Here is a 24260-nt window from a genome sequence, read left to right on the forward strand (position 1 = left end):
CATAGACCAGTTAAACCCATCTGCTCAGCTGGCTGCTGAAACTAATGGGTACTCTTTGCAACAAAGTAGTGCAAAATAGAGGCACGCTGGAAAACAAATTATGAGGAAGTCATCAAGGTCCTTAAGGCAAGCACCTCCCAAAGTAATCTCTCCACTGCTGAGCAAGTCCCATGGGTACCAAAGATGGAACAAGGTTAACCAGCAGCTGGCAGTTTCAGCAAAACAGTGGCCAAGATGGCAAAATAAATTACCTGACAAATAATTGCAGATGTAAGGACTAGAGGGGATCTGTTGACAGAGGTTAACTGACATTGATGCATATCCTTAACCCTAAGTGGATGTGTCCACTACAGAAAATTCTTCAACTAAAGGGGTGTCAAGCACTGGAAGAAGCTGCCCAGGGAAGCTGTGGTGTCATCAACGCTGGAGGTATTTAAAAGATGTGTAGACATGGCACTCAGGGACATGGTTTAGTGGTGGGCTTGGCAGTGCTGGGTTAACAGCTGGAACAATGACACAAAGCCAGTCACTTTCACAGTGAGGCTTTCAATGACACACAAATAGTGTCATTGAAAGCCTCAAAACACCAGCAAACATGGCCTGATCCTTGCCTCACTCTTTGTGTTGCTGGAGCTGGGACAGAGGCAATGGTTGAGGTAATGCTGCCAGGCAAACAGCCACCATTCCCCCTGGGGGCCCTTGGAGGAGGTATCTCCTCGATGCAGATGGCAGAAATCTTGTCACATTTGGATACCACTTCTGTCTGCAGATTCCAATGGCATAGTCAGATTATCATCTCAGGAGGGGTCACTTCTTCCCTTCTGTTTCCATTTCTGTCACTTCTGGCTCTTCTGTTTCCATTCTGACCTGAGCCGAGGCAATGACTTCTGGTATTGCCCTGGTGTGAGGAAATCCCTGAAACTCAGATGTGTCATCAGGCTGCAGGTCTGGGGGAAACTAGTAAGGACTGAACAAGAACCTGGTGATGTTTTGAGAGTCCTGAACATGACAGCCAGAGTTACTCTTCTCCACCATCACAAAGGAGATGCCTAAACTTGCCTAGAGGAGTGGTGGAAGCAATTGCTTTGTAGAAATAATGTTCCCTCAACCCCCTATATCTCACTGCTTTCCCATGAAACAGTTAACCCTGTGGATCCTGCATGTAAAGTGCTGAGAGATGCAGACATCACAAATGCCGAGGCATGGTGGTTTCTCCAGGCCCTTTGCTGATCCAGCTCTTCCCCTCTCTGTGAGGGAATAGTCACCATCATTTGAGAGCTGGGTGAGACACAGCCCAGCAGGGGATGAGCCCATTACAGTGCTGCATGCCTGGCATCAAGAACAATCCTGGAAAGAGATGTTTTCACAGCTGGCAACCAAGCAGGAAACAAAAGGAAGACAGAAATGAGGCACTTGTGCTCAGAAAATTAAATCCAAATTACAGTAATTATACTTTCATTAACACCCTATTTGCCATAAAGATGCATAACATCCTTAGGTGAGAGATGCAACTGTCCTGAAGGTGAGAAGAAGGTAACTGGAGAAAGAGTACCAGCCTCTCCCTAGCTTGTAAAATCCTTAAAAAGTCTGGATCATCATGAATGGTTGTTTGTAATCTAACTTCCCCAGCAACCACCTGTAAATGAGTCAGCAATCCAGCAAGAGCAGCAGAGAACCCATAACAGAGCTGATTTATTTCAGCAATCCATGATTTAACCATAAAGAAAGGCATTGTTTTCTATATGACAATCTGGGGCTTCATGCTGTTGTGATGTACATAACATGAGACAAATTCTCACCTCACTCCCTGATGAAATCACATCCTGTTGGAGGCATGGGATCACTGACTAAGTTGGGCTCATTAGCATAATTCTGAGTCCTTGGACCACAGAAACTTAATTCGGGTTCTGCACCTGAGCAGAATCAAGCACAGTGGAGACCAGCCCTGGCGGACATTGTTGGTACTTTCTTGATCACTTCCTTGATTTCAGTCCATTTCCCCATGTGGAGATCTGGTACAAAGCCTTTCAAAGTGCTTGTGACCTCCATGCCACCAGGTCCTCTCAAGACTTTATAAGTGGACTCTGCTAGATCAGCTGAGGAATGAGTAACAAATTTGAAATGCCAGTGAGGACACCAACCCACCCTCCCAAATAAATCTGCAGACTGCTCTGAGATTTCATCCCAGTTGTTTCACTGGTAACTGCTCTTTTGGGGTGATTTTTCAGCTGGTTACTCTTCCTGCTTCTGGCATAACTTCTGCACTCTCCTGGTTTAGCTCAGATGTGCACTTGCCATTTGGCTTGGCACCAGAAGACATGAACAGAATCACAGAAGGTTCCCTCAGGAGGGACAGGTAAAGCCAAGGATGGCTACAGAGGCTGAGGGTGAGAACACCACTCAGCCCCTGTATAATCTATGGTGTAAGAGCACCTGTCAGTCTAGTAAGCAGCCCAAGTGTTTGCTACTTCCTGTCATACAATAGATAAGAGCTTCAGCAGATTTTCTGAAGAAGGCTGCAACACAGGCAGGCAGTTCCAAGCCAGAAGGTGCTAATTAAGAAACACTAGGTGAGTGTTAATGAAAGAAATTTTGAGAGGTGAGAGAAAGCAAAGAGGATGAACCCTTCTCACCTCCTGTCCCTGGTCCTGTGTGCCATGTTCTTCGTCACTGAAAAAAAGGGAAAGAGCTTTCTAGGAAGGAAAGAAATAAGAAAAGTAGATGACAAGTCTGCTGGATCAGTGTGTCTGTTCTCTGCCCTGGTGATGAAAAACAGGCTACAAAAGGTCTTCATTTTCAGCTAATGGTTTCACCTACAGAAAGAGAGGCAGAAGATAGTTTAAGGGGTGAAACTGAGGTGTTGATAAACCAGACTGAGGCCAGCAGAGACTAGCAAGACTGTTGATGTCTGGAGGATTTGCACTGAACAGATACTAAGAGTGCTGGACTTGTTCAGCCTATAGAAGACATAGCTCTGCATGACCTAACAGGCACCTACCTGCACCCAAGTGGAGGATATTAAGAAGCCAGAAATGGACTCTGTAGGAGTGCACAGCAGGAGAATGAGTCATAACAGCCATAAACTGAAACAGGGAAGGATTCAACATGACATAAGAAAGTTTTTCTCCACTGTGATAGTTAGTCATTGGAACAAGACTCCAGAGTGGCTGTGAGATCTCCAGCCTTGGAGTTTTTAAGAGAAGCTCAAGCCCTGAGCAACCTTGTCTGATCTCAGGGCTGTACTCGCTCTGAGCTGGAGGCTGAACTAGAGATATCCCAACATCACCTCCAGCCTGAACATGCCTGTGGCTCTACAATCCCAGAATGTTCTTCATCACCAAGTGTACACTGGTGGATGAGTCTTGCAGCTCTACCCTACTCTGCTGCTATGCTCTTATTGCAGACAGCATTTCTAAGCAAATGTCCTCTTAAACCTTATATTGCTCATAATGCCAGGAGCAGTGCAGAGCAATACAGCCATCAACTGGGCAATTCCCAGCCCCTGGAGAAGAACACAGGCACAGAGAGGACCAGTTCTCCAGCACCCTCCTCCCAGGGTATCTAGATGCTGTGGAAGCTACACAGACCAATTTGAATGTTGGTGTCAAAGGGGTAAAGAGAGGAAGAAGGTCCCTCAGTGAAAAATGACAACCAGGAGCACTGGAGAAAACCCATGGAGAACAGAAGCCTGAGGCAGATAGTGATAGGACCAAGGAGGAAGCTGGACTAGGAGCCTGTGAGAACTGGCACCACGGGGATGAGAAAGTGGGGATTGTTTCCCTGTGCCTACCCACAAGTGGAAAAGCTGACATAAGAGGGGAACATACATAATCCCAGACATGTAGGACAAGTATATGTTTTCCCACTATGCTTGTATCAATGGCAAGAAAGGGATAACATGGGCTTAGTGTCAATAAATTCCCACTGGTTTTGTTGCTGAGTGCTTGCAGTTTGATCGTTTAACACACAGGCTGAAAACCAAACCATAATCAACATGACTGAGGAGTTCAGGAGCCTGTAAATCTCTTCACATGCAGGTATGTGGCCTGTTCTGAGCTGTTATTACCTCTTTGTAAAAGCTGTGAATCTCTCTCTGTAATGCAGCCTGACAATTCCCCTATCATTTCAATAAGATCAAAAAGTGGAAGTAGATTTAATATATTTTTAAACCCAGAAATAACCATAATGATTCACACAGTTTCAGTCAGTCCTGAACACAACAATGACTCCTCCTGGAGCTAAAACAGAGCTTTCACTAAAAGGCAAAGTGTTTTGACCTGAAGGTGTTTGAGGGATAAAGACAAGCTAGTGCCATGCTAAATACGTATGCTCAAGTCCTTGTTTAATTTGGTCAGCTGCCAAATCCCATTATATCTCTGTCTGCTAATTTTAAGGAGCTTTCCTCCATTGCAAATCCCTCCCCATGCAGGTGCCTTTAGGATGAGATCAAGTTATATTTTGTTAAAATATATTTAATTATTATATAGAATTGTATTATATATTATATACTATATATTACATGATCTATGGTCTATGATCTATGATCTATGCATAGAATATAATTGTATTACATATATAATCTTAGATTACAAATTTTAAATTATAAGTTATAAAGCTTAATTTACTTTCAAGGTCCTCAAAACCTTCTTGAAATCATGTTTCCTAGGCCTTAGGTCAACCATCTTGATCTTTCAAGACTTACTTTCCATTTTTTTGTCAATCAGTCAATCAATCACCTCCACTGCAGAGTCAACCCTGGATGTGTGCAGAGACCCCTTCCTAGTTACATTTAAAGTTCTGCTGGTCTCAGCTCTCTTGAAGTGAATCCATGCAGGTGTTTTGTAGTGCTGCCTTTTTTAAGCAGGGTGTTTATTTTCCAGAGAAAGTCCATGTTCAACCATTCTTTCGGACATAAGTAGTATCTTGACAAAGGTTTACCACAGGTCTGAGCCAAACAGCAATTACCAAGTCACGGCTGAAAGCCCATGGAGTACCAAGTGTATAAGGGGCTGTGATGGTGATGAAGAGATCTCATGTTGATAGACAAGCAATTCTGTCTGAAGCAGGGGAAACAGGTCAATCGCAATGTTTAAGTTTCCTCTAGGTCCTTCAACCACACCACATAATGTGTGACATTTCTGCAGCACCTCTCATGCCAATCCAGACAAGCCTTTCAAAAACCTGGGGTTACTCACTGACAGGGAGAGGCAGGGACAAGGAGCACTCAGGGGGGTCACTAAAGCCTGCAGAAACCCAAAAGCACAGGCTGTGAAGTACAGCCACAAAGGCCGTACCTCTCCAGTGAACCCCTGCCCGTGACTTCAAGCCAGGTAAGGGACAGGGATAGAGAGGAGGGGAGGTACCAATTGCCAAGTCTTGGGGTAACCTCTGTTCATCCTGGCACCACAACTGAGTATTTCGGAGATACGGGAACTGAGGGCTGGAGCTCTCTCTGCCAAGCCATCTCTCTTTCTTCCTTTGCAGGCAGGCAGTGGTGGTGCCCCGCTTTCTTACTGCTTCTCTAAGTCAGAGCTCAGACTAACCTTGACTCGAAATGCAGGTCTGACTGATTGCAGAGACTTTGCCTACCACACCAGCGTCTGAAAAATCATGGCTGGCAGCACATCCCTGGCTATGAGCAGGGTAAAAGCACTCTGAAGAATGAAATTTCCCCACACAGCAAGGTGCAATCAACTTGGAGTTTTTCCTGTCACTGGAGACGGGATCACAGATCCTTCTGCAAGTCTTCATACCCTACAGCCAGTCAGGATTTCCATACTTGGTCACTGCACTTCAGGCTCAAGCTACCCCAGGCTCTCCCTGTTACAGAAGCAGGACCCACATGCCTCTCTTTTGCTGGTGCTTTAGGCTGGAAAACCCCATGAGGTTGAACTGAGCAAGACAGGACCTCCACAGCCCTGCTTTTGGCCTCGTGGCAGCAGACGAGAAGAGGTTTCTCAGGGTAGGTTTCCCTTTCACTTGTGCAGCCTAACTTTTTCAGTCCCCAGTTTGCAGGAGCCATTTGGGCTGCAGGGCTTTTACTGCACAGCTTTTAAAGCACAGCTTTTCTTCTTGAACAAGCAGTTCTAATTGAAACCAAATCCATCAGCCTTTTGCTCAGCTCTATTACAAACTCAAACCGAGAGGCAAAGCCTGGCATGATTTTTTTTTTTTTCATTGACATGAAATGCACAAAATTATCAATTTCCTGAACTCCCACTGGATGTCCATCGGTTGGCCAGGCCAGATAAAAATGAGAGCCTTGGAGCTCATTTCTCTCGCTTAGCAGGTTCCCTCAGTGCAGATCAAAGCAGGAGGCCTAATCCTGGAGAGGGATGAGCATCCTCCAGTCTCACAACTGCACTTGCAAAGTAGTTTCTGGTCATTTTGGTGTCTGTTTTGGAGTCTGACTTCTGACAGCAAGTCTACATAATCATCAAAAAGTCAGACAAGGCAAAAAAACAAGAAAGCAGTAACCGAACAGTGCTGATATTCATGCTTCCTCCTGTGCTTCTGGGAAGGATCCTTTCCTCTTTCCTGCAATCCCAAATCCTCAGGATGTCAGAGCCAACACCAGCAACCAAGTGGGGAGATTTCTGGTCTAGATGAGCAGGGTTAGTGTGTATCCAGACAGCACGGGTTTACAGGGAAAGGCAGTGACTTTTATTAACCCAAATAATACATAGCTGGAGAATAAAATACCAGCTATAGGGCATATGCACTTCTCTTTTCTTCCGGAGCATAAGTATTTGCTTAATAAAAGGTGCTATCCGTGCCCACAGACTTTGACTTGATTACTGTATTTGAGACCATTCTGACCACAACACCCCGAGCCCCCTGGGAAGGGCAGCAGTTACCAAACTTGATCAACTTAACAGCCTTAATCTGATACATTTCCTGGGGAAATTTCAGGGGATGACAGGGATCAGGAAGCTGAAAAAGGTAAATGCAGCAACTACCCAGAAGACATTCAGTTTAATCTCACTTTTCAGAAGATCAATGGAACAAGTCAACAACCTGTAAGCACCTGAAATGCATCATAACTAACGCGAATTTGCACCAAAGAAGTCATGCTGCACCAATCTGATTTCTTTTTGCAACAGTACAATACACCTTGTGGACGGGAAAGGCACAGAAGTCATTAACCATGACTTTGAGAAGACTTTGCCATTGTCTCCCTTGATATTCTGATCCTGAAGTGACACAACAGATCTACATAAAGTGAGTAGAAACTGGTAAGACCCAGCTGACTAGTTGTACCCAGGGCTGTCAGCACTGAGTTGTGTGTAACTCTCACAACTCCGTGGTCTGGAGGGGATCTCGTCAGATTTTCTGCTAGTGTTTGGACATTGGGACAGACAGGCAGACTGCAGGTGTCCAGGAAGACAGGACTGGAATTTGAAATTACTTTGCTGGACCAGAGATGTGATCTGGAAAACCTGCATGTGAATTAACAAGGACAAATGCAAGATAATGCAAGATATTGAGAGTGAGCAGGGACAGTCCCCAGCACAAACACGGGATTGTGGGGAGGGAGTGTTTTGCCATCAGGGTTGGAGTTAGAGAGATAATCACCTGGAGGGGACCTGGCACTCCTGTGCAGCAGTGAAACAGTCAGCTCTGCCACTGCTGAGGAATGGGAGTGTCATGGGCAGGCATGTGAAAGGATCTCTTTATGGGCAGCACCCACAGGACATGGTGCAGCAAGGGCACAGTTCATGGAAGTTGGTCTGGGGGATAACAAGAAGATTTCAGCCCAACAGGTGGGAGGTGCGAAAACACAACATTGCCCTGGCAGAACAGGTCTCTGCACTGACCAGGCCCCGTGAGGGGTGAGGAGCCCAGGTACACCCTAGATTGAGAGCAGTGGGATCACCAGCAGCTCCCTGGTGAGATATAGAAGCAGAGGAGACCAGGGGATGTTTGTCCTAAGATGGCCTCACGCAGTTGGTGCCTGGCATCCCATCTCAGAAAATCAGTCAGTGAACTGGGGCGTAACAGTTTCCCTCCAGGAGAACCTCGGAGCTGCTTTGATTGCAGCCGTCACTGCATCTCGCACAGCCAGCGGGACTGTAAGTCGGACCCTCTTCTCCTCTGCTTCACAGGGCTCTTCCTTTTCTCCACGGAATAAAAATAATCCCCTTGCATCAGTTCCATCACAGTGAGCAGTGAGCCATTTTATTCACTGGCGATCCCTTCCCTTCTCTCATTTAAGCAATTCTGCATTGAGCCCATCAAATTAATTTGTGCAAGGGACATTTATTTGCCCTGCTTGCAGGTGCAGGTGTCTCCCTTTGTTTTCTTGTGGAGGAGGCTGGTAGGTGGCACAAACATGAGCTGGGGAGAGGCTCGATGGTTTCGATCAGAGCGTGCAGGGGCATGAAGATCTTCAGAGGGATGCACCCAGAGTCACCCAGATTCACAAAACCTACAGGTGAAATCTGCAAGTGAAGGGCTTTTTACAGCAATGCATTTGGGATGTGTTTTACAATGGCACAGACACAATTTCCCAGGCAAGGAGCTGCCCTCTGTGTCTCCACAGGCAGCCTCAGCCCTTTCCAGCACAGGCTCGCTGTTGGGGAAGATTGTGTCAGATTCTGGCAGAGGCTCAGGAGGAGTTACAGGAATGTGCCAAAAATCAAGCTGTTCCTTTGGCCCTCATAGCTGCATTTCTTCCTGTTCCATGTCATGACAAATTTCCTGCATTTGTCACTGCAGCAAATACCACCAGGCTCTGCAGTCAGGGACACTGCCCCAGAGTGCTCAGTCGATGCCCAGGGACAAGGTATCATAGAATCATAGAACCTTAAGGGGTTGGAATGGACCTTAAAGATCGTCCAGTCCCAACCCTCAGCCCGCCATGGGCAGGGACACATCCCACTAGACCAGGTTGCTCAAGGCCTTATCCAACCTGGCTTTGAACATTGCCAGGGTTGTGGCATCCACGGTCTCCCTGGGCAACCTGTCCTGGGGTCTAACCAACCTCACAGTAAAAAATTTCTTCCTAATATCTAATCGAAATTTCCCCTCTCAGTTCGTATCCATTATTCCTTGCAGAGCTTGAAGAAGAGTAAGAACCCATCTTCTCCCAGCTGTGGGGCATTACTAGGTTCTGTGAGGTGAGGCAAAGCATGATGGGAATGGGTCTTGCAAATGAAGACCAGTGTCCTGTTCTCCATCCCTGCTGAGTGAATTCTCAGGTGCTCAGAACACTGCATGACCATGAGCTTGGGGAATTAGCTACATTTCTCCAACTTAACTGCATGAGCAGTGGATGCCATTACAAATAGAGAGGCCAAACCTACAGCTGTGGAGGTACAGACCCAACAAGGAGCTGCTGACCTACATTCCAGAGTTTTGTGTGCTTTTCTGGCCAGGTCACCCATGGGATGCCTGCTGCTCTCACCCATTCACTCATACCACTGCCACCTCCTCCCTCTGCCCCTGCTCCACTTCCTAGTTTTCTTCAGTTTTTCAGTGACCTGGCTCAGCTTGAAATCTTGGGCTTGATAGTCTGTGATATCCAAATGTCAGGCAGGATGCAGGAGAGCCTTCCAGGATCTGGGCCCTGGTGGGACAAGGCTGTCCATCACTGCGCCCCAGCTGCAGCTCCTCTCCTAAGGTATGACTGTATTGGCTGTATCCCAAAAGCACTCAGCAGGAGGGAAGCACAGAGAAGAGGTTGTAGGAGAGTAGATCCAGGGTGTCTATGGACAACTGTCACTTGGCCACTGTGGTTCCAAGGGAGATGGGAGTCCTCATCCTTCTCAACATGAAGGGGAGCTGCATCTCATCCAAGGACACGCAGAGGCCAGGACCATGGCTAGGTCTCCCAGGCACCACGCACTGCTTTGTCCCTTATCCTCATGACAAGCCATCACCTTGTCCTTCAAACACACCCCGTGGCTCAGGGGCTGAGCTAACAAGCTTTCCTCCTTCATTCCCCTGTGCAGAGCCAGTGCTCAGGAATAGCTGCACTCCTGAGAGCTGCTTGGGGCTGTGTGGCATAAAATCAGCTCATCCTCAGATGATCTGGAGGATAAACACACACATTACCTCCTTCGTCAGGCCACTCTAATCAGGTCTGGCAGAGGGGCTGAGCACTGAATTGTCTCTGCAGGGCAGGCTGCAGGCTGGTCATCCTGCACTCACACCCAGCCATTGCTGGAAGAATGAGAGCCTCCCAAAAAGCCTCCATTGCTGTCTTTGCCAAAGGCATGCTTAGAAAACAGCTTGTTCCCCTAGGGGTCCCTCTGCCTTTGTACTGGGGCTGTTACTCAGGCAAAGAACTGGTGATTTCTCAGGATTCCCCAATTTCCTGGATGGGATTTAAGTCATCTGCATAGAAACAAACACACAGAGGACAGATAAATAAACAGGAAGGATAGGTGAGCCAAGCAGATCCTGTGAGGCTGAGCAGTGCCTCACTTGCCGTAAGACTGTGCTGTGCTTTCTGCCAAGGCACCGAAGAAAGCTGATGCTCTGGCTCAAAGAGGAATTGTGCAAGCTGAACAGGCGTATTCAGGCAATCACAGATCTAACCAAAATGAAAGTCCTTTGAAAACATCAGGCAAGGCTCCTTCTCATGCACTAGGCATTTCCCAGGACAGCGATGGGCTGCAGGCTGCAGAGGAGCAAAGTCCAGACTGCTGGGACTTGGGGAGCTCTAGCATCGCAGACACCAAAGAACAGACACAATCTGTGCACAAAGGAAGAGGATGCAAAGCCTGCAGATAAAACAGTATTTGTAGCAACATAACAGTACCAATGTGGAGAAATACAAGGGAAGGTGTAAATAAGGCACAACTAGAATCCAATTTTGCTCAGCCAAATTTACTGAGGACAGCAAATCCAAGGACACACCAGATTTATGCCTAGGAAATCTTGACTATTATTGATCACAAAACCAAATCCTCCTAGCATTTTTCTCCAAACCGCTAGTATTGCAAAACAGAGCAGTCTCACATCACTTTCAAACACTGGCAACCTTTTTATTACACAGACCTTCAAAGACAAAACTAGAAAGTCAAAGCAGCCCTCTTGGCTTACTCAGTATCCCCTTGACGGCACACAGCACCTCACAGAATGAGACTTGCACTCCAGAAATTATTCATAAGTACTATGGATTTTTTGTAAAATGGGACCTTTTCTTGCTTCAGCTACCAGTGTTTCCATTTAACATGCTAAACACATTTCACCCTGACCTCTGGGAATTGACTCCAGCTTAAAATAACGTGTAAATACGCTGATGTTGTCTCTCCAACAACTGCCAAACACAGCAGCCACAGAAAGGGACATTACATAACAAAAAATCGTTGAAGATGTGGCCAGGAACAGTAAAAGGAAGAAAAACTCCAGCTCTTGACCTTGGGGTTCAACAATGCTTCTGCTACATGGAGCTGTCTTCTCCCTTCACATACTTTGATGCAACCCAAAAGTTATTTCACCAAAATCAAAGAGTATTCAAGTCCTGTCAATCTACCCCTGCTTGTTTGGGTTAGCTCCCCAAATAGGGGGAGTAGTTAAGGCTGCCACACTCTGTTCAAGATCCAGACTCCTTTGTAATTGTGGTGCAACACCCTTGGATACCTGGATTTGTGCACAGTGGCTATGCCCAGGGTGACCAGGTAAATACCGAAAGGCTTCCGTTTTGCCCAGGAACTGTAACCTGCTGGCACATGGACCATCTCATTCCCAAGTAACAGCTTTCCAGGCTTAAACAGTACCTTCATTTTATTTCAGGCTATGCTAGACTGGGAGGAACCTGATGTGGAACAGTGGAGGAGAAAGAGATCCTATGGGGCCACAAAGGTCTTCCTGCTAATGGCTTTCCTAGCACAGTGGGAGGGCAGGAAATCATGGAGAGGAACGAAAAGGCAGAAGGGGCATGGGAGTTGCTTTTGCCAGTATTCCCTTTGGTGGTTGTTGATTTATAATTATGAGTCACAGGTCTGTGTAGCAAAACAGCCGCAGGCTATAAGCAGTGCTGCTCACACCCCAACAAGCTCCACACCAGTGGCAGGCCTCTTGCTGGGACTTACACACCCCGAACCCAGAGACTGTCAGAGCAACCACCTCCAGCCCCTCCTGCTCCAAGGCAGACATGTGTCTGTACACGTGTCTCCAACCTACTCTTCTTGAAGGCCTCCAGCACTGGGTTTCCTTCTTGTACCAAAGAGTAAACACCAGCGCATATATCCTTACATGGCCTACAGAAGTGGCACAGAAAGCTGTGAACAGTCAGGGACAGGGTTTCACAAGTCCCTGGATGTACCCCATGTACCTCAGCTCTCCCCCTAACAGTACAGAGCAGCTACTTGCAACTAGACTAAATAACAGGGAAGGGGCTGAAAAGAAATCAAAAAGCTTTTGCAAATTTTGGAGTAGGCCATCAAGCTGCAGGTCAGTTTTTATGAGACCCAAGCTCATTTGTGTGTGCCTCCTTATCCAGAGGCCAAGCTGGCTCTGGAGGAGGCAATCCTCATGAAGGCAGGGCACAGCAGCACACCAAATTCCTCCAGCACTGCTTGTGCTTTGTGCTTCTGGGTCACTGAGCAATTAGCCAGTTCTGAAGAGACACGGAGAAAATCGGCCACTGCTGGAGCAGCACAGAAGGCATTGAGAGAGAAGCATTTGCATGAAAGCAGAGGGACTAGGAATTACACCGCTAAAAGAACAAAACTTGACCTGTTTGGAGAGGAGACAGAAGTGCTTTTCTCTCAGACAGAATGGAAGCTGTTGAGACAGAAAATTTAGAGACAAAATATACTTCCCTCAGTATTAAGCTGCTCACCAGCCTAGGACTGACGTGACCTTGAAGAACGTATCTAATCCATAGCTTCCTTCCTTAAATACAGTCACATGTGCAGATGGACTGTACATGTTGGGACAGAAGGAGGGAGTTCAAGTTTACATTTCTGTATTTACATGCTGGTTGGTTGATCCTGCCAGGAAAATTAATCCACAAACACCAGAGGTTTATGTCCAAAAGGGAGACAGAGGAGTCCTGTTACTTTATTCAAATAAAGGGAGAGGCCATGGGGCATTCCCCTGGGGTCTCACAGCCTCCTTTTTATCCTAATTTCCTGGCCACATTTCCCTCTCTCTTTCCCCATTGGCCGAGGTACTTGAGAGGTACAGACTTCCCAAATCACTTCATACAGACCCCTTCTAATGTATACTGCCCTTTTTCTTTTCCTATGGTATTTATGGCTGCCCCCTTTGCTTCTTTCCCATCTCAGTATCTATCTTTACCTATCAGCAGACCCACAGTTTGTTTGTAAAGACAAATCTATCTCATTCCTTTCAATCCCTTACACTTCCTGCAGGTAAAGAAAACACCGAGAACAGAAACAATCTCCTGATCCTTAACTTCTTCAAATTTCTCCCTGTCATCCTAGGTGATAACAACACAAGGCTACAGAGCAGTTCATGATCAAGCATCCCCGTCTCTGTTCACAGTGTTCCAGTCTAGTACCTGCTCTGGACGTGAGCTGCATCTCACTGAAACTGGGGACAGGCATGAAACCAGGGCCCCTTCCTGAGAGCACTTGTGTGCAGGGCGTGCTGCTGGGGAGTGTGAAGGACGAAGAAACCTCAAGCCCCACAAGATCTCTGTGCTGGGATACAGTGCTGGGGAGGGGGATAGATTGAAGAGAAGATGTCAGCCACTCTCCTATTGTCTCCTTTAAACTTTGGACACTTCCACGAACCTTCCCCAAATCCCTTTTCCTCTTTCATCTCCTTAAAACCCCAACATCCTCCCGTGGTCTATCACAGTCCCCAAATCCCTCCCAGACCCCACCATCAGCTCTGGCCAAAAAAGCCACAGTGCTTCAGGAAGCAAAACTCAATGCTCCTTCCTTGGCTGAACAGTCTTGGGCTGGATCTGGCCAAGGGCAAAATCATCAAAGCTGCAAAGATGCAGGGTGTCACGAAGTCCAGAGATTACACTGGTGGTGTGATAAGGCATGGAGAGTGCATAGCAGCATGTGCACATGGACGTGAAGGCTCAGACCCAGCCCATGCCCCTCACTTGTCCCCACATTTTAAGCTGCTCACAGGTACACAGCATTGGACCCAGAGGTGTGCGCCAGCAGCTCCTGAACATGAGCAGTCCTGGCACTGTGTCCTGGGGTGGGCAAGCAGCTGTGTTCCCCTTCCTACTCCACTCATGCCCAGCTAGACCCAATCAATCAGGATTTACTGCCTGGGAAGAAATTCAGTTGTTACCAAGAAACAGAAAAAGAGATGCTTTGCATGTGAAGAAACCAGTAGCAGGAACAGAGATTACCATCATAAATAATCCAAGATAAATATCCAAGACAAGCATCAGGCCAAGAAGATGTCTGCCTCCCTGGCACTCAGCCTGGGTACTGGCCAAGAAATTTGCCTTAGCCTCAGCAAATTCTGTATTGCAACCTTTCTTTCATCTGCTTTCTCTTCTATTCCTACTCTGCTCTGCTCTCCCAAAATTTCTAAGTAACACTGCACACTTTTTTTTACTATCTCCTGCTTACTTTTGGCATTGGCAGAGGTTAAGCCAGGCTACTTTAGCAGTTTTTAAAAAACAAACCAAAGCCTATGAGCAGCTACATTCTTCTGACTGTGATGACAAAATGCTTTAATTTCTTCCAACCCTCGAATGAAACCTGGAAGGCTCACTAATTAAACTGCTCTGCCCCAAACTGATTCTTCTTACAGCAATGCTTCCCTCGGGTGAACTCAACCACCAAGGTCGTTACAAATTAGAAATGATACTTTATTAGTTAAACAATTCCTGCCTGACATCCACTGCAATATTTAAAGAGCACTTGGAGTCTAAAAGTGGCTTGGATGACAGCAGAGAGACACTTGTTCCTACTGCTGCATCTTAAAATACTGCAGGCATTTCTGTCCCGCACTTCTAAACAGAAGGGCCCAAACCAGTTTCACCTCATGGAAATAAATACAGCTTGGGGCAAGGGGATCTCTTTTTCCTGCCCCAGAGACTTCAGTCTGTGCTGGTAGGGAGAGATCCAGGACTCAAATCACTATGGCACAGACACATGAACACAGGACCTCCGTGCCTTCTGTGTGCCCTTGACACACGTGCCTGATGGGTGGCAGAGACCCCGTCCCCTGCTTCCTCTCAACAACAAACTCACCTTTTTCCATGAGCCACTATGAGATCAGGATGCCAAAACTCACAAGGAGTTTTAGGCATTTTTTAAAGATTTTACTGTGTGTCTTGGTGTAAGTCACTTCTGAAAACACTACCTGAGTGCTTTTGAGAAGTTCCCCCCTGGCATATTTGTTCTGCCAAGTGTTCATAAATGAGACTGCGCTGATGCAGCTGACAGCAAAACTCAGAGTAGTAAATAACACTTCTTAAAGATCCCCAAGTGTTTTACGAACATGAATTAATTAAGCTGCAGGCCAACCCTGCAAATTACTTGAAGAGATCTTCAACCTTCCCTCCTTGCTCAAGGACATGAAGACAGGAAGGAACCAAGGTCTGATGAAAACCCAAGCATCCTTATCTTCCCCATTTCCACTCATCCACCACACCAGCTTTAACTAACAGCCAAAACCCAATAAACTCAGAATGGCTGAAATCTCACCAGGACAATGTTAGCTCAGTCACTTTTTGTAAGCTCTATCACGCAAGCCCAGCAATAGCCAAGGAATCTACAGAACATGGAGCAGACAGCACTGTGTCTGTTTTCAGGGGAAGCATGGGGTTTGGAATGATGTGGCTATTAAGAGTTCTCTCAAAAAATTGATTAGTCTGCAAGTTTTACCCATCAAAAGCAGTTGTCCCAGCTGTGTGGGAAGGCAACCCCCTGTGACATCAGTAAGAAACAGATGGCTAGGAGGACCTGGATGAGCTCCTGACTGCCCTGTCCCTTTGGCATCCTGGGTTCTGCCAGAGCTCAGCAAAAGGGGCCTTCCTGTATCCAAAGGAGCTGACAGAGCAAGATCAGGCAGCTGAGCTCACAGATGCTGGGATTGGCATGAAGGTCCCAGCCTTCAGAAGCACTGACTGTGGCTTGACCACTTGGCTGTCCGGCAGTTTTCCCCATTGGGCTCTGAGGGTACCAAGTGGCAAAGAGAACAGCCTGGGATACCTGGGTACTGAGCCAGGCATGGACAGGTTTTTCTATCTGCAAAGAGGCAGGTGGGATGTCAGGACTCCTCTGCACAGTTTTGAACCCTCTTCACTTACAAAAATCTCTGGAAGTTCTGTGACTGTCAACTCCATCCTGGGGAATCCCAGAAAAGAGGGAAAAGTTGAGTCATTTTACAGAGGAAAGCTGGTTGCACAGGGTAAGGGTGTAAAGAGCACACTGAGCTGATCTTTAGAGGAGCTTGGATCAATACTCTGGAAGTACATCTGACTTCCCACTGTGGGATTATATTCTTGCAAACATGGCTGGAGGCTTGCTGCTAAGGACACAAAGGCTGGTGCTTTCAAAGAAAGGAGATAGACAGGAGCACACACAGGAAGGCATAGCCTGTTCTGACAGGGCTTGACTTCCCTCTGCTAAAACATTCTCTTCCATCAGCTAAATCTCCTCACCACTTGTTCACTTGCAGCACTGGGCAGGCTAGGCCAGGTCCATCACTTTGCCACCACACTGCATGTCATCTGTTTTAAATCCTCCTGTCTTTCAGAGATGAGCTGGCTGCAGTCAAGGAACCCACACACATAACCAGTCATGCCTGAACATCCCTCCTTCTTCTCCACATGTGCAAGAAACATTTAGTTCTGTGTTTAGTGTCCGTTCAAACCTAACCAGGCCAGCAGAAGACAGATAGTTTAATAACATCAGAGCAGCAGAGTCCATTTCCATCCCATTTATATGTTGCATGGGATGGAGTACCTTTTGGTTTACGGTCAGCAGTAAGTGATGTAGTTACTCCTAAACTCAAGTTTAAATTGCTTTGTCAACAACATGCAGTTTGCCTTTAAAGAAGGTCAGCAAAGAGAAATGACAACATTCATAACTGCATAGAGGGCTGCTGCTGGCCACCAGGAGTGGAAGGAGACATCTGAATTCACACCTGAAGGATGGGATGCCATCCAGAGGGACCCAGACAAGCTCGAGGAGTGGGTCCATGGAAACATCATAAAGTTCAAGGTCATGTGCAAGGTGCTGCACCTGGGTCAGGGCAACCCCCAGTATCAGCACAGGCTGGGCATGAACAGACCCGGAGCAGCCCTGCCCAGAAGGACTTGGGGGTGCTGTGGGTGTGCCCGGCCATGGCACTCACAGCCCAGAGAGCCAAACGTGTCCTGGGCTGCACCCAGAGCCCCGTGGGCAGCAGGGGAGGGAGGGGATTGTGCCCCTCTGCTCCGCTCTGCTGAGACCCACCTGGAGCACTGCATCCAGCTCTGGGGTCCCAGCACAGGAGGGACAGGGACCTGCTGGAACCACTCCAGAGGGGAGGCTACCAAGATGATCAGAGGGATGGAGAATCCCTCCTATAAGGAAAGGCTGAAAGAGTTGGGATTGTTCAGCCTGGAAAAAAGAAAGCTGTGGCCTAATTGTGGCCTTCCAGTACCTGAAGGGAGCCTACAAGAAAGATGGAGGGGGACTTTTTACAAGACATTTAGTGACAGAACAAGGGTGAATGGCTTCAAACTGACAGAGAGTAGGTTTAGAATATATATTAGGAAAAAATTATTTACTGTGAACATGGTGAGGCACCGGCACAGGTTGTCCAGAGAACCTGTGGACGCCACATCACTTGGGAGTGTTCAAGGCCAGGCTGGATGGAGCTCTGAGCAACCTGGTGTCCCTGCCCAGGGCAGGGATTTGGAACCAGATGATCTTTAAGGTCTCTTCCAACCCAAACCATTCAGTAATTCTGGCCCACAGCACAGTATTGCTGGTCAGCCCAAAGCTGGGGTGAAGGGGAGAGCAGCCACATTTATGTGTGTGTGACCCCTCTCCACTGCTTAAGCCCTTGTGCAGGCAGGGTCCATGGCTGACACTGTGCTCACCCATGTCCAGGAAGGACTCATAAAGCAACAAGGGAACTTATCCTGAGTCAACCGAATGACAGCTCGGAGAGCTTGGGTGGTCTTGGGCTGAAATTTTGCTGGAAATTGAAAAGTGTGAAGCATATGAGAGATTCTTTTCCACAGTTTCCACAACTCAGCCCCAAACAAATTGCCATGCTACTGTTTTCTGTGCCCTGTCAGCACAGTGAAGATTCACATTTCCAGTGGCATCCAGCTGAAGGAACCTTTTAAAAATCATTCTGAAGACTCTGGAGTGACACTAGTGTGATTAGTTCCTGGCCAAAGACCCTGCCTAATACAGCAGATTAGTAGAGTATATAAAACGTTTGGGAGTACATAAATAAAAGATGATCATCTTGAGAGATTGCTTTCTTGGATCAGTTCTAAAAAGCCTGAAACTGAAAGACTCCACTTAACACAAGACAACTGGATCTAAGAATTACAAGGGCATAAGCGGGCACTGCATTTACAGGCATTCAACTCATAGCTGGATGAAGACCAGAAAGAAAATCCAGTAATAGATCCATGTAAGAGAGGTTATCATCCTTCACAACTGGCCCTCATGGACGGGTGGGAAAAAAAAACTTCACCAACCCACAGAGGCACATGTATCTCCTTGCTGTCACTTGAGACAAGGACCCCAAGTCTCCTTACATATTAAAGATACTGCTGGCTCATTCACAGGACAGCTGACACAGTGGTCAGGGGATAGGCTCTGATGCAGGAGTACAAGAAGACAGGAAGCAAGGTTTCTGTGGGAGGACTCAGGAAAGAGCTGAGGTCTCCTTTATTTGATTTCAAGAAGTTTTGCAAATAAAACCCAAAACTCAGAAAATATGTGAGTTTCGGGAAACAAATTAACATCTGCAGAGCCTCTGGACCAGAGCTTGTCTGGGACCATGGTGACAGCCGGGGACAGCAAACCCCTTTCCCACCAGTCTACACTTCTTACCAGGAGAAAACTGAGTCCTCTTGCTCAAACAGGAACAGACACAAGGATTTAACATCCCAGATATCCTACCCAAAAGGCTTGAGGTAATTGTACCTACTTTGCTAGAGAGGAGCTTTGCGAACACCATTGCATGGAAGGAGAGGGGACAGTGACAAGGCCTGAAGAGATCTGCTGTGGCTGGGGGAATGCAGCTCATTCTTACCTTGGGCATCTTGCGCAGATTGGGAGAGAGCTTCAAGCAGGTGATGAGGCCAAGTTCATCTCCAACAATGATGATAGGGTAGACAGGATTAAACTGGATGTGGGTTGCTTTATTTTTCTTCCTGGTCACCACTAGCTGGGTGCAGAGAGGTTCAAGCTTATTAACATTCAGATCAAACACATGGGCCTGGGGTAAAAAAAAGGAAAGAACACAAAAGGAATTAATTAGGCAAGAACATCCCTCAGTGACAGAATGATGGCTGGAGAAATCAGAAAGAAAAGGTTCTGCTGAAAAAAACTTTCCAGCCACAGCGCACAATTACCATCTGTGCTCAGAGCTGTGGTCTTCTTTTAAGTAACCAGTGAGCAGAAGTCATCTGCTGCTTGTGAGTGACTGTGCCCCTCCTGCAGGGGCTCAAGGACAGAGGACCACTTCCCTGCTGTGGGTGCAAGCCTTGGCAAGGCTCCAGATGATCTGGGCTGGAGAAGGCTCAGAGCCAGCACTACTAACCCCACAGACCTTAATCTCCCTTCTCAGTGCAAGTAATGAGATAAACAGCTGTTAAATCAGAGTCTAACACAGATTGATGCCCAAAATGGGGAATGCTGTCAGAAATTCTGATTACTGCTTATTACAGAGCTCTCTAACATTTTCAGCTTAATAATAACAACAATAAAGACACAATCCAATAAGTAATAGGGAAGTGATAGAAACAGCCATAGTATGATTAGAGTGTACCCTGGGGTAATGCCAGAGAAGCACAGGACAGCTTGGTACTGGCAGCTCACTCCAGCCCAGACACTACACCTGCACACATGTCCTTCTCCCATGGCATCAGGAAAAGTGCCAAACAGTAAAGATTAGCCAAACAGGAAAGGTGAGGATGGAGGGAGAGAGGCCTGAGGACCCACTCAGGCAGGAGTCCCACTGGCATGGACTTCAGACCTCTGGCACAGTGACACAGACCTGCACATCGCCAGCTGCACAATAATGCACATTTCATTGTGCAGAGGAAAGAGTGGCAGTTACTTGAGAGAATGAATTAAGTTAACATTATCTCCCAATAATTGCAATTTGTTCCAGTTACTGACACAGACTGCAAAGGCTAATAAAACATGGTGTCCCTCTCTTCTCCAGGGCCGAGGTGAGCCATTTCCAGCATCCTGGATTTCCACCTGGTATCCACCATGAAGAATTTGAGCGTTATGTTTCTCTTCCCTTTTCTGTATTCAGAAAAACTAAGGAAGGGAATGCTTTATGCTAACAAGTACAGTGGGAATATAGAGGAAATTAGGACTGAACTACTTGTAAACCTCCTTCCAGCTGTGTCTTGTTTACCGGCACTTAAGAGACAAAGGAAACACGTAATTTCAACAGTATGTCGTGCTGACAATTTGAATCTAGGAATTATCTGAAATCAAACAATGCTACTCTATAAAAGCTTATTCCAAAGAGTGTGGAAGGTATCAAATCTGTACATGTACTTTCCTATTACACACCAATGAGTCAGTGAATTTTATCTGAATCCATTTACAGCACAGAGCTGGGCCATGTGCAAGCACATGTCCCAGGCAGTCTCGTGAGCTGCTGCGTCTTCACAGGACTAAAAATCTAGGAATTTGGTCTGAGTGGGAGAACAAAGGTCTTACAGATGCAAAAAACAAGAAAAGGAACACTGCCTCCAGACTGAAGTAAAATAAGATGGGAAAGTTCTTAAAAAGTGGACAGGGTTGTCAAGACATATTTTGAAGAAATCCGTGACAGTACAATTCAAGGAGGGAATACAAAGCAACTGCCACAGACAAGGATTTGCAGTTTGGAGAGACCTTTCCCGGTCAGCCGAAGCATAGGTGAAAGCACAGCAGCTTTTTATCTGTTCAAAATACCAGGTGCCAGCATTACATTGTGAATCTTGACCTGACACTTGAGGTCTCACAATCCAGCAAAGGCAGCTTCAATTTCCTGCCTCTAGACATAAATCAAGGTGGCTCTTCTGGCTTGTACTTTACACCTGCTGTCTTACTTACTATCTCAGAAAAGGAACAAGCACTCTTTCAAACATATCAGTCTCTCATGAGCCACACTCATTAAAGATCTGATTTCTTGCCTTCATAGAACACACTTTTATTAATTTAGTAATCTAGGAGCCTGGGAAATGCTCACTGATTGAGTAGCACTATTTAATCTAGCAAAAAATAGAAAAGCAACAGGGAATCAGTGGCCAGGTTTCTTCTTGGCAGCCAGGTCTGCACTGCTCTCTGTAGGGCTGTCAATGAACCCCCCCACACACACATCCTGCCCTGCCCTACTCTGGAGAAAGATGGCATGGCCAAAGGCTCAATGCTGGAGTGCTGAGCAACTTAAATTACTCTGGGTGAGGCTGTTTTTCAAAAATGTCATGAACAGCCCAGACAAGCACAATGCCTGGGACAAGAACTTGAAACCATCAGCAATGTGGAGAAGGTCAAAAGCAAACAAGTTTATGAGTGTTCCTACTATAAAGCTCCTCTTTTATGAGCTTCTAAACAAATGGGCTTGTTTTCCTTTGCCAAGGGAATCGTGGAAAAGAACAAACTATTTCAGTTCTTCAGCTGGAAACATCAGCCTCATATCAGCTGTCAGACACAGCAGATGGAGGGGTGGGAGGGACACAGGCACTAAGAAGGACTTCAGAGGCTTTGATTTAGAGACTTACAGTTACTCTTAGGAGAAAGGGAGACAAGGGTCAGAGCAGCACTGGTTTTGGTGTTTTGCTGGTAGCCTAAAAGGGGCACAAGGCTTTCCACAACACTTGAGGCAGGTTAACAGTGCTGCAAAGCAGCAGAGCTACACGCGGTCAGCACCATCTGTAGAGCTGCCTAGGGCTTTCTGCCCAAAGAATGGGAGACTGAAAACCTCCAGCTCTCCTTGGGACTCCTAGTCCCAGGGTCCCAGGGTCCCTAGAGCCCTGCTCTGCTGGCTCAGGTCTTGGAATTAAGGATTATGGAGTGGGATCCAGCTGGATCTCCCACCACAGAGACTCACTACCAACACACAGTTTTCTCTCCATCCCACTGCCATGGTGGCCCCTGCCCCAAGATCACTGCTTGCACACAGAGATGGCCTCTCAGGTCTTGCAAGCCCTCTCAGAGTGTATGACCCAGAGAAGAGCAACCATGACCCACACAGGTGCTACCCAACCCCACGTGTGACTCGAGTATCAGATTCATGGGGAGCCAGGATGACCGGAACCAGAGCCACATCCAAGCCCTCCTTCACAGAGCACAGGTTCCAGGGCAGGCACACATCCAGCAGCACCCAGACAAGAATGGATACTCAGACACTGTCAGGCAGCTGGTACAAAGTGGCATTTTTATAAAAGCTGTTACTTGTATCAGTATCCTTTCAGAGTTTACAAACCAGTGAGAGTCCTCCAAGGAAGAGCCCCCCTTTCCTGACAGCTCTGCATGCCTCTTCTCACGTTGTCGAGACTGGTCCCTCACTGTAGCTGCTGAGACCTGGGGCCATCATATTTGCTCACCCACACTCATCCAGGAGCGATTTAGAAACTACAGAGTGAAGGTTTCAAACCTCTGGTTTTTAGACCTCAAAAACATTTCCATTTTGGTGTACATCAGCAGAGAAGGAAGCAGAAGCCTCCTGACAAACTTGTTTCTATACCTTCTGCAGATTCCATAGGAGCAAGTGAGGAAGCTGGAGGGCCTGGAGCCCTGCTGGTTGTAGACCACAGCAGACACCTTCGGGTTTTTTTTACTAATAAGCTAAAAATACAGTGGGTAAGGGCATTTCAGTTCTTTTTTACAGAGTATTTAGGAACAATATGTGGTCACTTACTTAAAGGAACATAAATCAGACTCCAACAACAAGAAACCTGGAAAAAGACACAAAGAGAGAGGTAAAAGCAATCTGAAAATGTCTGAAATAGGAAAGTGCAAGAATTTTCTTCTGTTTCACCGATAATTGCAGAAGAATGAAGCTCTGGGTAGTAACCAATCATTCCAACAGCAATTTTATTTATGATCCTTTTAAACCTCCATGCCTGCACCAAGAAAGCACAGGACAAGCTGCAGCACCTTCTGAATGAAGCCCAAGCTGCTGAGTTAAGCAGTTCCTTGTATCATGGGGATTTATGAGCTGACATCAACCACAATCAAAAGAAACCTAGACCACAGTACTGCAGTGCTGGACAGGCTGATAGGAGATATGCCAGGCAGATGTTCAGAGCAAATTTCCTGATGGAAGGACAGCAATTCTGCTAAGTCCCTGAAAACAAGCACTGAATTTAGGCAGATGCCCATTTTTCTCTGAGGTGGGACCAAGGGAATTCTGCAGTTTCTGATGCTCTTTATCCAATTAGAACAATTTTAAACTGCCATTACAGTAACAACAGAGTTTCTCTTCATGCTTGATGTACAGGCAATAATGGATCCAAGACTATTGTGTCACAGTTGCAGAAAATGTTTGACATAAATGAGCTGCTTTGATGCTTGACTTTCAAACAGCCAGAGAAGAAATCCAGTTCAGTTTCATCCAGACCAACAGCTCCTCTGTCTATAAACCACGCTAATGGGTTCCACCTCCCAAAATCCAGCTGTTCCCCACTGAGGCTCCACATAGCTCCTCTGCAAGCACAGCACAGTGCATGTCCAAGGCAAGAACCACATCAAACCCCAGCATCAAACCCCATTCAGAATTTTGAACTTATTTCTCCCCACCTGCTCTACAAACTGCACTTACATCTGGAAAGCCAGCCCAGGTTCTCATCTGCTCAGCACCTCTGGGGTGACTTGGACCCCTATGTCCTTATGCCCTTTCACTCCCTGATCTGAGGCAACTGAGAGGGAAATGCAAGGGTATGTGGGGGGAAGCAGACCCCTTGGTAGAACTTCTCTGCCAGAAGAACAAACTCCTTTATTTTTGTGGCCCATGAAGAAGGGAGCTGAAGAGCTACTTTGACCAACGCTGCCTTTATTTAGTCCTCAAACTCCTGCTGAATCTGCCATGGCTGGAGCCTTTCCTGTCCTTTTATTCCAGCCTTACAAGCCTTCATTCCCCAGCAGTAGGCTGGACAATGCTAGCATGTTCAAAAACAACCT

General features: G+C 46.8%; 1 protein-coding gene across 2 annotated transcripts in view; it reads right to left on the bottom strand.

Annotated features, from left to right (window-relative positions):
- DNAI1 (dynein axonemal intermediate chain 1) overlaps positions 1-24260 on the bottom strand; it is a 139202-nt gene that overhangs the window by 10304 nt on the left and 104638 nt on the right. For both annotated transcript variants that reach the window (XM_039567730.1, XM_039567729.1), the window contains one exon: positions 19165-19350. In XM_039567730.1, the coding sequence (XP_039423664.1) occupies positions 19165-19350 (186 nt within the window). The remainder of the gene's footprint in view (positions 1-19164; positions 19351-24260) is intronic.

The sequence above is a fragment of the Corvus cornix genome, chromosome Z, assembly GCF_000738735.6.
Source record: "Corvus cornix cornix isolate S_Up_H32 chromosome Z, ASM73873v5, whole genome shotgun sequence".
Taxonomy (NCBI): domain Eukaryota; kingdom Metazoa; phylum Chordata; class Aves; order Passeriformes; family Corvidae; genus Corvus; species Corvus cornix.